The sequence below is a fragment of the Chamaea fasciata genome, unplaced genomic scaffold (assembly GCF_029207755.1).
Source record: "Chamaea fasciata isolate MVZ Bird 193981 ecotype frontalis unplaced genomic scaffold, bChaFas1.0.hap1 SCAF_13, whole genome shotgun sequence".
NCBI lineage: Eukaryota > Metazoa > Chordata > Aves > Passeriformes > Sylviidae > Chamaea > Chamaea fasciata.
This window is the reverse complement of record NW_027094098.1, coordinates 7,505,384-7,519,877: the sequence shown is the minus strand read 5'-3', so window position 1 is coordinate 7,519,877 and position 14,494 is coordinate 7,505,384. Positions and strand designations below refer to the sequence as shown.

General features: G+C 38.7%; 1 protein-coding gene across 2 annotated transcripts in view; it reads right to left on the bottom strand.

Moving 5' to 3' along the window:
* The window catches only part of CACNA2D3 (calcium voltage-gated channel auxiliary subunit alpha2delta 3), a 394,699-nt gene that overhangs the window by 98,334 nt on the left and 281,871 nt on the right, over window positions 1-14,494 (bottom strand). For both annotated transcript variants that reach the window (XM_066195341.1, XM_066195342.1), the window contains 3 exons: window positions 11,617-11,688; window positions 10,760-10,840; window positions 6,660-6,734 (listed from right to left, as the gene is read on the bottom strand). In XM_066195341.1, coding sequence (XP_066051438.1) covers window positions 6,660-6,734; window positions 10,760-10,840; window positions 11,617-11,688 — 228 coding nt within the window. The remainder of the gene's footprint in view (window positions 1-6,659; window positions 6,735-10,759; window positions 10,841-11,616; window positions 11,689-14,494) is intronic.

Here is a 14,494-nt window from a genome sequence, read left to right as displayed (position 1 = left end):
GTCCCAAAACATCTGCATTGAATATGACCAGCCACGTGTTCATAGAGTCAGAGTGTAGCAATATGATCAAGGACAGAGCAAGCTACATCTTAACAGCTGCAATCTTGGGTCTAAGGTGATTGGAATTTCTCAGACATGCTCCATCTGGCTAACGGGGAGCTAGGAGAGAGAAGTTGCTGTGATAGCAGCCTTGGAAGCATCACCAGATTTTAGTGAACTTTCTAAGCCAAAATGTGGAATCATCTGTGAGAAATTACTAAAAAACAACCAATACCTAGACAGGTAAAATAATTTCAAGGAACGGCTCTCCATTGCCAAACTACTAATGTGTACAAAAGCAAGGAATTAGGTAGTGAAAAACCTCCTCCAACTTTAAAATATAGCATCATTCATCAAAGTTTCATCTTTTTGAATTAGCACTTCAAAATTTGGATAATGTATTAATCTCATCAGGTTCGTTACTATCGTCAGGCTTTTAGAATGACTCCTTTTTCTTTTGTTTAGAGGAGACAAGTGAACATATGCAAATATATTTTGTTGAGGTTGAATTCTACATAATAAAATACACAATATATTTGTTTCTGTAACTGTAACTTGCACTAAGCCATCCTGCAAAGGTATTCTTATCTACAAAGTCTGATAGGAAAGCTCGAATGAACCAGAGGAAAAGCATAATCAACTAGAATTACACACTTTTCCATGCAGTTTAAAATAAAGAGGCAGAGATTACATACACGGTATTTACTGCAATTCCCTGGTCTGGGCAGTTATTCAGCTCCTCCCTTCCCTCAGACTCTGCACACTAAAGCTACCACTTATTTATGTCTGGGATGGCTTTGACTGTCATGCAAAACCTGCAGGTTTTGGGGTGGAAACTGCACCAGACCTGACTACCCATAGTCAGTGTAACATCCAAGACCTTCACCAGCCCTCCCAGCACAAGCTGCTGCTCTGTCCCACTGCAGGGACTGTGCAAGCAGAAAGTGTGATTTAAAAAACAAACAAACAAACAAAACAACAAAAATACCCCCCCAAAAACAAAGCAAAAATAGCAGTGCTTTTTTGAATCCCCTTCCCTGCTTCACCAGCTTATAACCTGATTATGCAACATCACCCCCAGTGACTGAGCTTTCATTCTCCATGTGCTACTTAGCTCCAAAACATTCTGCCTGGGGACACATGTGAAGCAGCATTTTAATCTAAATCACTGCTGCTTGGCCTTTAAGCTCTTTATTTCATTTGGAATACTTTTTTCTCTGCTCACATGATCCTGATTTGTCATTTCTGATACTTTAATTTCATGGTTTCCATCCAGTTTGCAACCTCAAATGATCTCTTATTGATCTGCACTTAGCCTTGAATCAGCAGAACACTAATAAGTGTTCAGTCAAAAACCAAAGTTTCTTTCTATACACACCTCCTTAGTTTAATACTTAAAAAGGTAACACCTGATTCTCTTAGGAAAATAGGAAAAACAACTTCCCTGTCCAAAGACAGGTTTTCATGACTAACCTATTATTTAAGATGTTAACCTAGAAGTTCCCAGGTTACGGTTGGTAGTAAAAACCAGTTATTCTGGATGGATACTCCATGACAGATGGCAGTGAAAAAATGCTGCACTATAAAATTTGCAGAAATACTGCAGAGAAAAGCTGAAAACAGGAGCCATGTCATTTGCTAGGGAAAAGAGAATGATTTAATTATAAGTTTCCAGGCAGAGAAAAAGTAGGAACTACTAGATGTGCCAGGTACACAGGAGAACCCTCCAACAAAACAATAGAATAAAATAGTTCTTATGCCACAGGTATTTAGCTGTCTACTTGCCACTCTAACATGTGTTTGCTTTTCAAATTGTGCAGTAATGTTTAAAATGATAAATCAATATGGAAATATACAGGGTGAAGTCAAAATCAATACAAAATACCAGCTTTACACACCTTGAGCCTGGCCAAGAAGTTCATGGGCTGAGTCCACGTTCTCAGGTGGATTGCAGTCAATTATCACAGCAACATGGATGTGATCTACTCCACTGAAGAAAACAACCCCTTTATTTGGGATTTTATTTGCATTCTCGGGATTTATCATTTGGGATTATGTAAAACTGGCAGCTGCTTATAATTATTTGGGGTTTGAGTAGAAATAATGAAAAACATCTGCCTTTATCTTAATACTACCAGACTTAAACCCATGAGCTCAGTTATACCTAACTTCAAAGCTGAAAGCAAAGAATAAAAGAAAGCTTCACATATTGCTAACAAATTTTCAGTGATTCATTTATATGTACGACCAGTTATTCAACAGCCTTCAAACCTTTAATTATCTTTTAAATATATGTAATTTTGCACTTCTAATTAGATAGCAATTTAATGCTCTCACAGGGATTCAAATGGGCTGTCTTTTTTGAAATGTAAACTCCAATAGGAATAATCATTGGCATTCAAGTGATTGAATTCTTCAGTTATTTAAATGAACGTGAGGCATTTACACTGCTCAAATCATTTAAATATTCTGCTGTCAGCTACAGCTGTAGAGTTTTATGGAGTCAATGAATAAAGCAAGGGTAAGTGTAGGTTATCTTATGTTCCAGGCGGGACTCCCCAGAGAGAAATGAGATTTGCTGCTTCTGAAAGGCTAACACTGCTTAAGTGGGGCCTTAATGTGTCCCCTGACACTCGGATTTCTCTGTTTTCCTATATTAGGAGAAAAAAAATTCTCAAAATTTACAGCTACGAACAACTTAATACTGATCTAGAATCTTCAAATATTCCAGGTCCTGTAGCTTAACACAACACACGGTGACAGCTCACATTCTAAGGCTGAAATGGGAACCTACTCAGGCACCTGAACCACCAATATATTTTGGTGAGGGCATTGCAATTTTATACAAAGGCTTTGGTTTCTAGCTGTAATTTCCCCAATCAAGACTGACCAAATTAAGAATGTGCATGTTTGTTTAGAAAGCAGGGCATCAATTGAATTAATTTACAGTGGTAAGAGCATTCAACACAGTCATTCACAAACCCCGTTACAAGCCTTCCAGAGCTTATATTGAGAGTAAGAATAAATGTCTCAATCCTCTCAGAGATAGAGGATTTTGATTTAAACCCTATAAAAACAACAAAATCTTTACTAATCAGGGATGTTGTTCTATTAATTCATGAATCAGAACACATTTTAAATCTCAGATTTCTTTTAAAAATGGTAGAGTGTAAATAAAAGATGCAATTTTATTCAAGAACATTTGCATTTGTTTTTAAATGCTTTTTTTTTTTTTTTTTTTTTTTTTTTTTTTTAATTAAGAAACTCATGCTCCCTGTTCAGGAACTCTGAGTATTCTACCCTAAACTATCCTAGTAATTACTGAAAAAACCCAACTCTGTTCCACTCCCTGAACAAAAATACAAATTCCATTGCTAACTATAAATCAAAAAAGCCACAGACTTCAGAGAAAACTGGTAGCAACCTTGCTATTATTTATTGAAAACCACACAAACATTTGGGCTGAGAGGCAAAGCACAAACCCCTAACAGCAGATAAGGTTCACCACAGTGGCGATCTGTGACTGTGGCAGACACTTGAGTTCCAGGGACATTCCTAAATCTCTCTGCAATCCCACTACACTTCTCAAAGAAAGCAGTTTTTCTCTGGCACCAACCTTTAAGAGACTGCAGAGTGATAGCTGCAGTAATGATCAATCAGCCACCATTGATGCCGTGGTTGTTTATGAGGGCACATAAAAAGTATTTATCCCTTGTTTCTCATTCTTCCTTTACATTCAGTAAACTCGTTTCTTTGGCAAACGGCAACATCATCACCATGACATATTTTCAGTTTAAAATCTAACAGTCTAACACCTGGCACGCACCATAAGTGTTAAGAGGCTCCTGAAAAGCCGATTAAATCTGCCATGATCACAAATGAGGAAGAGTGTGTCCTCCTGTGCACATTTCAATACAGATAAGGAGCCTCAGACACAAAGAAAAGTCTGAAATTCACTTTTGAACTCCCAAGCAATATTTATTTATTTATTCATTTATTATTAGCAGTACGTCATGGTTCTCAATGGAATATAAAATTCCAAATTACATCACACAACTGAAAATATTCTCTCGTGGAAAAATAAAATGCCACTCCGTAAAAATACAGACTTTTAGTCAAGCTCAGCATATAGGAGCATTCTGATCCAACAGGGAAAAAAAGACTCATTAAATCATTTGAAGAAGAAGAAGAAGAAGACAATCGTTAGGGAAGCAAAGGCCGCGCAGCGCGGCACGGCGGGCGGACGCCCAGGGCCATTTCCCGGGGCCCGCCGGGGCGAGCCCGGCCCGGGCCAGCGCCCCCCGCGCCCCTGGGCGGAGCTGCGGCGCCACCTGCCGGCCGGCGCCGCGCACTGCAGCGCACGGACGGCGGGGCCGGGGTCCCCTCCGACTGCCGGGGAGCGTCGCTCCGCGCTGCCGCGCTTCACTGCCCTGTTTGTCACGGCTCGTCGTCCTGCTAATTAATGTCTTGTGAAGAATGGAACCAAAAGGCGCTTTCCGGTCCCTCTGTGGGACAGTGGCCGGTGAAAGCGCCCAGCCAGCGCTGGGGTCTGGGGGCTGCTCCAGCACCCGCCAAGGATTCAGGGAGCACCTTCCTCTCCTTCCTGCAATCCCTCCTGTCAACCTCACGAAAGCCAAGTTTGTTCGAAGAAACAGCAGAAGAATCAAGAGGCGAAATCTCGCAGAAAAGCGTTTTTAAATATAAACCCAATAGAATAATCAGCACAAAAATGCAGCCAGCTTAATGACACTGCTCAGTGTTAGATAAAAATCTGGTGCAACAGGAAGCATTCCGTGCTGTTTGCTATCCTGCTCTGTGTCCCAGAAGACAATTCCTTAAAAAGCAGTACATCAGCCCCAGAACTAATAGATATGGGGTTAGGAACTCAGTAATTCAGTAATATTCTAGTTTTACATCACTGCCAGAAAATATAACAGGATAAACCAGAGTGGATCAAGTCAGTAATTGATGAGACTTGAATGTAAATCTAAGACAGAAATAATTTGAGAGAGTATCTTTAGTGAACTATCTAATTCCAGATCTACAGGCCTATTTTCACATAGTTATTGTCACAAATTTCATGGAATCCTACAATGGTATCAGGATTTGGCCTGTAATATTAAACCAAGGGCCCAGGCCAGCAATCACTTCACTCTCAAAAACTCCACTGAAGTCAACAGGAGACTCTCATTACCCACCACTGACAGAACCCAGAGGTAAAAATGACTCTTCCAAAAACCTGAAATGAACAGACCATGAATATATCACAATGAGTTCCCCTAGCTGACAGCTTATGGGCTACTGACCAAGATTTTGATTTTAAAAAGAGATTCCAATGGATAAGGTAATGAAGTAAGTGCCTTCAAGATGTACATTTGGTGAGGGATAGTAACAGCAAACCACCTTTTGCCTCACTAAAGCAGAACAGCAGAAATTAAGAAGAGGGTAAGACCCTCTGTCAGCCTAACTCAGAACTATCTACAGTCCCTGGACTTCATCACCTTCTGTTTTATAAAATATCTATTATATAGTGAATAAATACGAATAGTTTTTAATTAAGTAATTTGCCCGAAGAGAAAGGGACACTACAGCAAAGACAAGAGTTATCAAACTCTCTTGATGTAGAGAGAGAACATTCAAATATATTCCTGCTTGCAAACCTGGGATGTCAGATTCACCCATCAAAGCTTCTTTCTTGCACTTTTCATAAGATCTGCTCCAGTTAACAACCAAACTAAGTGCAAATATAAATGTTGATTTAGTGTGTAATTCCTAGCCCAAATCTTAGAAAGACAAATTCTTTTGCTTGGTGAAGACTTCAGATATGCTAATGACTCAATAAATCATGCTTGTCAATAATTTTATTTTCAAAATAAAGGATCCACCTGGTTAATATTTCTGTTTTCTACTGAAATATTGTTGGAATTGGACATTGCTGGGAGTTCCTGCATGTGAAACACGTGGCAGCCATGTGGACGCAGCAGTGAAACCATTAATGCCGGTGCTTTGCTTGGAGCCAGTGGTGATGGAACACTTGGCAGTGTTGTTCCTAAACAATGATGCAACCAGGAATGTACCAGCCCTCTGGGGTGTTAACTTGATAAACATTTGCAAAACAGTAACTTTATTTTTCTTGCTGTGATTAGTGCAAACAAGATGATAAGGGAAACTAAAGGTAAAATTCGTTGCTATTTCTCTTTTAGTACAGAAAATCCCTAGTGCTCCTATTTTGCTTAAAAATATGCTTTATTGAAATTTCTGCACATATATTAAATTAACTTTAACACTTTAGCATGACAAATAGGGCTTATTACACAGCACTAGAGCATTCCAACATTCCATCTCAATGTAAAATGAACATAATTATAGCAATTTTTGGCTTTGCTATTTTGCAGTAATGGAGATCTGCATCTTTTGCAGAAGCAACTTGTATATTTATTTTTCTAGGGGTTTTTTTATGCTTAGTGTTGTTTCCAGAGATGATTTTACCAAATTATTAAACAATATAAAGTATCTGCTCAGTTGTATTTAGTTTTTAATGAAGGCTGTTCACACTAGGAAAAAAACCCAAATGCAACACATGCAGCTAAATAAAACAGATCAATAAATAGCATTCTTACCAAAGGCCTAAGTTCTGGGTGAGTCAAAATATATCCATTGTTTGTAATTGCAAAAGCATATCCATGAATGCCTAACTGTAAAAGTAAATGAGAAATAAATACTAATTAGCATGGTCTCCGGTAAGCCCTTAAACAAAAAAATCAGGCAATTATTTGGCTATCCAGGGCACCTGACTTTCACAGCCCTTATTCACACAATGTTTTGCTGTAACATAGACAAAAAATCCTTGACATTTTGTGCAAATGAGAACCTGTCATTGTGATGAATTCAGCACAGAGAATGATTTTACACAGTTCCACAACTCTGCTATCCAGGGCAATCCTTGTTCCTCTGTGTGATAGAGTCAATTATTACATATATCCATATATAATGTAGCCATATATGAGATACCATAGCATGTGGCATAGAGAACATGGGCCAGGGCAAAGAGACACTGGAATATCATAAATTCCCCTATTCCCAGGAGTGCACAGCTTTCTTCACTTGTTGTTAAAGAACCACTTCACTCAAAGATAAGGAAAGTGCAGCTGTAGTGAGCAACAGTGACCTGTCAATGTGATATTTACATCTTCCCATCTTAAAGGCTCCCTGCTAAATCCAGTGCAGCTTGAGCCACAGAAGACAGCTATTTCTGCTAAAGAAGTTCCTCTAAGTTTACGTCTTTGTACCAAGTGGAACTGTGGGAGATTCCTTGAGAGCAGTGGGATGCTTGATGAGGCCTAACAGTGCCCAAATTTAGCATCGTACTTATGGAAATAAAAATAATTTAACTGTTTAACAATGTGCTTATTACACAGCTGGTTGCATCCGCTGAATGCAATGAATGAACCTTTAAATTCTTCATGTGCTCATTCAAACATCCCTTCTTAGCATGACTTGCTGCTAACATAGACTTTTTCTACAGGTTCACTATGTATCTTTTGCCATGCAGAGAGCACCATTTTTTTTTCAATAATATAATATAGTATCCTGTGTATTTTTGTTTAAACATCTCAATACACTGAGGTATTAAATACTAAACAAAAAAACCCAAACAAACAAACAAAGAAAAAAAAGGAACGTGAAAATCCAGCACTATCTTCCTTTGATGTTTACTTTACAATTCTCACTACTAAATCTTGTTATTTGACTTGAGTGGATTCTTAAATGCTCAGTTGAAGTGGGTCTTTTGGAATTTGTCTGACATGAAGCAACTTGAGCCCGGCTGAAAAGTCAGAATCCTTTCTAGGAGGCAAAAGGGAGAGCAAACCTATCAGATTCTGGCATTTTCTGGAAATATAAACCAGAGTATGATATTATGGCAAGGTCACAGGTAAAACATTCCAGGTTAATTTATAGTGTCTGCGTGTGAATGGTTGTATATGGTCAACTGTAACTGCCACACAGAAGATTGTTTCATAAATTAGTGGTTTTCCTATAGCAATAAACTTCAGTGAGAGCAATAGAAGGTGATAGGTTCTTGGCATCTCTTCATAAAGGAGGGATAACCAAAATAATAACAGTGGACATATTTTAACTATTATAGTGTGACTAGGGAACGAGCTGTTGGCTAAATATCAGATCTCAAGTGTAATTGTCTGTGTTGATAACTGCAGAATGACATCCAGGCAGTGGAAGTCAGGTAAGGAAACAAATGTGGGTGGTATATTTCACAGGAAAAAAGCATTTGCCTGTTTGAGGCCTACACAGGATGCGAGGGTAGAATTTTATCATGTTCTGTGCAATGTGTGAAACTGCACAGTCTCTGCAGTATCTGAGGGATGTTACCACTTACAGAAGCATTGCCATTTTAAACCTTGAATTCTGCCTCTAAATCACAGATTCTGAAACAAAAAAAGCCTTTTTCTAATTGTTGGAAAATGTCACATGGAAGTCAAGTATTACCAAATCCAACCCCATCTTATTCAGGAGAAACTGCCACTGACATCTGGGGATGTTTAGTCAAGGTATCGACTGCTGAAAACAGCTTATTGCTATTATTCATCTTCCTCAGCATAAAATCCGCCTCATCCAAGCTGAGAGAATTCCAGGCCAGCAGATTTCTATTTTCAACCATCATTTTATATCCCTGCGTGAATTTTTTGTCACGTGTTGCCTCTGCAGGAATGGGTCCCGGGGGTGATTATGCTCTTGCAATTGCAGAGTCTTTGTTTAGGGCATGTGGGACTGGAAGTTATAACTCAAGTGATCTCACTAACCCAACTGCATTGCATGATATTGGTGCCTCCTGCAATAATCCTCTCTTGCAGTACATCCTGCCATGTAAAACATACCTTCAAATCAAAAAATCTAGTATTCAGCAAGAGGATCATATATTACTTCCACAGATAATTAATTCTTAAAAAACTTCTTTTCTGAATCAGTCTCACTCTGTTCCAATACCCATTATTGGGGCCTCCCACTCTTTCTAGATTCTCATATTCAGACTATGTCCAAACATTACAGATTATTTAGGAGTAACATCACTGTCCTTTGGTTTTTCCTATCCAGCCATGTACGGCCAAGCTTTCATTTCTGCAGGTACCACAACATTGTTCTTCCTTCTCACTACAAATGAAACTTGCTCTCCCCACAGCTCCTTACAGGCTGCTCCAAAGATTGTGTCCGTTGCTCCAAATTTAGCAAAGGAGCAAATTTTGCTCCGTTCTCCTCTACCATCTACTGATTCAGTATTTCTGCATGCACAGAAGTATAACATAAGTTGCTGTTAGCAAATTTGGTGGTCTGTGCACTGAGAGAGTTCCCCGTTGTTGCTCTGAACAGCAATGTCTCTGTCGCTCTGCTCTTATATCAGTGTGGAGTCGCCTGCTGCCTCCTCCCATAGCCTGCAACCTTTCTGTACCTGGGACAGCCTTTCTGAGCTGGGTTTCCACAGCCCCTGTGCTAGTGGGATCCAGGTCACAGGAATTTACACCAATTCACCTCATCAATATAGCTGACACTCTTTTTAATGCATCATTTTCATCAAGTTCTTGTTTGGTTTAAACTTTCCAGTTACTGTATATTGATTAAGAAAATAATTGGGTAAATCCTAATGTATTCAAATTAGAATTAAAATTGATAGAAGGAATTTTTATGTGAGAATATTGGAAGGCACTCACAAGTCAGTTTCTTCCTCCACCCTCTTAGAAATCACTAAATGATAGCATGGCAGACAATTAAGAGACAATTTCTATGATATAAAAAATTATGCTCAGTACAGGTGCTATCAAAATGCAGCTATTCCAGTGGCTGCCCTCTTCAGCAAAGCCTGCCTACAATATTGTGTTATATGCTTCTTAGTCATGCAAAAAAAATCCACTAGGAATTAACTGGAAAATTGTGATTTGATTTTCATCTGTGAGTAGAAGAGTACTACGGTAAAATATTTCAGGCACAGAGAAGTAGTGAAATACTAATGTACTGCATTAAATTTAAATGAAAAGTAATTACATTTTGTGTTTGCCTGAAGCCTACTTTTACTGAATGAAACACATTTCACAAGAGATATAGTGGTTCAAAATCTGAAAATTTTTATAATTCACTTTTAAGAATTTTATTGTAGAGTTGTCACTGACTTTGGAAACCTAAGTCGAGGAAAATATCTAACAAAAACTGGGTAGGAGACAAGGAAGCACTAGTCTGGTGAAGCAGGAACTTGCTTAAGTTCCTGCAATGTGCCGCTTTCTTTAATTCCAGGAGACACAGAATTGGGACAGGAAGAATTACACACAAACAGAAAGCCTACTGCCACGTCAAGAGTAAAAGTGATGCAATTTTTCAGCATAATTTTTTTGGTAATTTTGACTCATATTCTGGCTATATTTCAACGTTTGATAACTTCATTGATTTTATAATTACATTGATTTTAATATGGACAGTATTTAATATTATCTTCTAGACCACACTGATCCACAAAAATGTGAAGATCAGGCCATATTTTAACTCAGTTTTTAAAAATGGCACTTGATCTCACACACCACAGAGGCAAAATTCCAGAGGAAAATGGGTGAAATAATGGAGCTATGTAAGTATAAACAATAACAAAATATTAAATGAATTATGTTATATTTTAGGCATTATACTGAATATAAATGATATATAAAGCATTTTGTATTACCTTGTATTTTGGAATGGTTTTTAAAAGCTCTTTAACTGGAACATCTGTGCCAACTACTCCCAGGAGAATCCCTTTAGACCTCTGAAAAGAATAAAAGATGCGCTCAGAACCACATTAATAATAAACATTCTTACAACTTATTTCACCTTGCAGCTACACTGTGGAATTGAACAGATAACAAACAAATTATTTAAAAAGTGAGGAAGGCAGACACTGGTACAACTCAGCTGATCAAGCAGTAATTAAATCAATAATATTGCTCTTCTCTGCTTTATTTACAATTCACATAGAAAAGGCATGCAAGGTTTTGATAGCTGGTGAGTCCCTCTATTGAAATCTTTCACATGCAAATAGGTTTGAAATAAAAACTACTGTTAAAAATATGTCCTCCTGTCTTTCCCAGTTTCTCCTACCATTTGATAAACAAAAGAGAAAGATGAAGCATTAAGGGGAAAGTACACAACTTTCTCTAACAATCTGCTGAATTACTAAAGATAAATAGATACGTATATAATAGACATAAAACTAATAAAATTCTAAGTTATATCAGAGCAAAGAGGAAAATTTTATAGAATATTTGCTACCAAAAGTTAATACAGAAGTAAGAAAGCTGTAAGTGTCATCTGAGATTTTCCCTTAGACATAGGGTTTCATCATTTTACCATGCTTTCTAGAGTATAGGTATGTGGGATTATTTGTCCACATTTTTGTGCTAATAAAGGGATACTAACTGCAGACAAAATAATAAGAAGAAAAGAAAAAAAAATTAGAGTTGGCTAAAATCTTATTAGATCCCTGAAAGCAACTTCATATCAGTCATACCACTATCACATGACAGAAATAATCTGAATACTTACTGTCTCATTTTGCTTACTAAATACTGGCATGGCAACAGTTGTCATCAACACCAATCCCTGATCATCAGCAAGCTATATATGAAAAAGAAATACTATCTCTGAGAACTGAGGGACAATTAAAAGCATGTGATTGCAGTTTTCAATTTTTCAATTACATTATTTCCGTTTTAAATGAGCTAAGGCAGTTTATCCAAATGACACTGATGTAGTTGGACCTGCAGTAGGTGCAGCCCAGCCCAGCCCGGCCCCATCTGAACTGAACCAGCTCTGCCCATCCCAGCCCCTCCAGTGCAGGAAAGATGCCTCATCCTCTCTCCTACTGCAGTCTGCCATGGGAGAGAGAAGGGGCTGAGATGGTTGTGGAAGCAGCAAGAGCAATGGCAAAGCAGCTGGAGCTCTGCTCCACATCCCTCCCACTGCCAGCTCTGCCAAAGCTGCCTCGGGCTGCTTTGTCCCAGCAAAGAGCAAGAGGTCATGAGCCGTGTGTGCTTTGTTCTGGTCCAGACCGAGATCTCAGCTCACACAGCAGCACAAAGGACAGTAAGGCGCCCAGGAGCACCTTTGCTCCAGCTGCTTTCAGTTTGCTGGACAAAGAGGTGCCATGAAGCATTAGTTGATTCTGCACATCATGTTTCAATACATTTTTCAGTTTAGGCAGAAAATGGATCTCCTGACCTTGGTTCCATTCAAGAGAGACATGTAGGATGTTTATCACGGGGCACAGGACAGCGAGAGTGCTCAGGTTGTCTCCTCCCTGTTCACTGAACCTCTGCCCTGAGGCTGAAACTCATTGGGGTGCTCCAGACCAGCACTGCTCTGTGCCTGGAGATCACACCAGTGATGTGTGAAACACAACCAGGAGGTGGAGAGTTATTCTTCAACCCTTTCTGTCCCCAGGGACAGATATTAAAGCTGAAGAGGTTTATTCAGCATTTGGAAGTGTGACACAGACAGTTGTGATCTCAAGTGGAGATTTTGTAGAACACAAATTCTGCTTTGCTGCACCTGTATCCAGCCAGTTGGATGCAGCAATAGGGATGATCTTGGGGAGCAATACTGTTGGTGACACTCATGCCCAGTGGCAACTGTGACATTCTCCTACCACTCTTACATCTCTGTCATGTTTTCTGCAGTCAGGCAGAACTTCTAATCCTTTTTTTTTTTTTTTTTTAGAACTTGTGCCTTTTTTTTTTTTTGCTTTGTTTGTGTTTACAAAGGTTTTCTTATAATGAAGCAATAGCAATTGGCTCCCCACATTCTCAGAAAAAAATTCCGACATTTTGATAATGATACCTTATGAAGCATATTCCACATTAACAAATCAGAAAAACAAAATCTAGAAAACTGTATGTCCTGCATCTCCCAATCTTCTTCAGGAGGATTTTAAGTTTCTTAAACAAGTATATCACCTGAGGCACGGAACTATCTCATGGTGAGAAGGAATGTTTGCAGACATTAGAAAGGAACACAAATAGGGTTTAGAGTTAAGAAGGTTTACATCTGATAAGGAATCACTAGGGATATGAGGTGGAACGAACTTATGATCATATTTCCTTTTTTTATGTTTGTTTTCCTTGTTAGCAAGAAGAGATAATTCTAACCCTAATATAATCCTTGATCTATCAAGGAAAAGTAAGTTATTAAACAAACAAAACAGAAAAAAACAAACAAAACAAAACAACAAAACTTGGCAAAACACTGTGGGTTCAAAGGTTGCACTTGAAACTCAAATGCAGCCAAACCAATGCAGGAATTTCCGCTCCTTGGCCAGAGTAGTGGAGTCAAGCACACTGACATGATTTGTGTGGAGAGGAGCCCAGGAAGTGGAAGAGCATTCTGCTGATTACGAGGTGACATTTTGGGGCACTTAGAGATTTTATGATTGCCCTGGGTAATTTTCTCTGACATCATGCTTTTGTCAAGTACCAGGACAGTATTAATTTACAAGTCCATTCACGCTCAAGATATTAGTAAAAAAAAAATTCAATTGATAGGATAAAACCAAAGAACTGCCAGTAGAATTTTAGGGTGCTTGAAATTCTTTGCAAGGAGAAAAAAACCCTACAGTCTGGAGTTCCTGGGAATTTATCAAAGAACTGCTCATTAACTCTCAAAACTGACTATGGAAGCAGGCAAGAGTGATTGCCCTGTAATTTTGTTATCTACAAGTACCAACTAGAGCTGGCTGCTGCAATCATTTCTATAGAATTGCAACTGTATAATTCAGCCTGTTTAATTTTTTATTTGTTTGGCAGATGAACAGGTTGTTGACCACTTCCATAAGTGGAGTCAGCAAATAACTGGATGAGCAGGGACTTATATTTACAATGTTTTACTGGGTCACTGCTCGTCATAATGTAGTTACTTTCTAGTCTAAAATGATGAATGTAGGAGACAGCGTCAGTGATTAGCCCCAGAATGTTCTTCCATTGGAAAGACACGGTGGTCACAGTTTTAGATGGGCAACTACCCTAAGGCTATGGACACTGAGTTTCTTTAAATGTTTAGCAAAAAATAACAAACCTTTGAAAGAAATGCATTCCCAGGCTAAATGTCTCTGGGCTGTTTAGAATAAAAAAAACAGAACTTGCTCTCTGAAAAAGGCACAGATCTCTAATGCCTAGTGATAATAGTTTTATAATTGGAGGAAAAATTCCCTTTAGAAATAGATTTAACTACAACAGTTTTCCCTTTAATTCCTCGCTGTATACAGTTACCACCACCCCCCCCCCCCGCCGCCTACCCCAGAACAACCCCAAGCAGATCCTCCCAAAAAAGAACAAAAATCACCCCCTTAGAGTTAAGTCACTTAGTTTCACACCCAGAACTAGCACCCATCTCTAAGGGCAAAGAGTAAGGCAGGTTCCAGAATTAAACG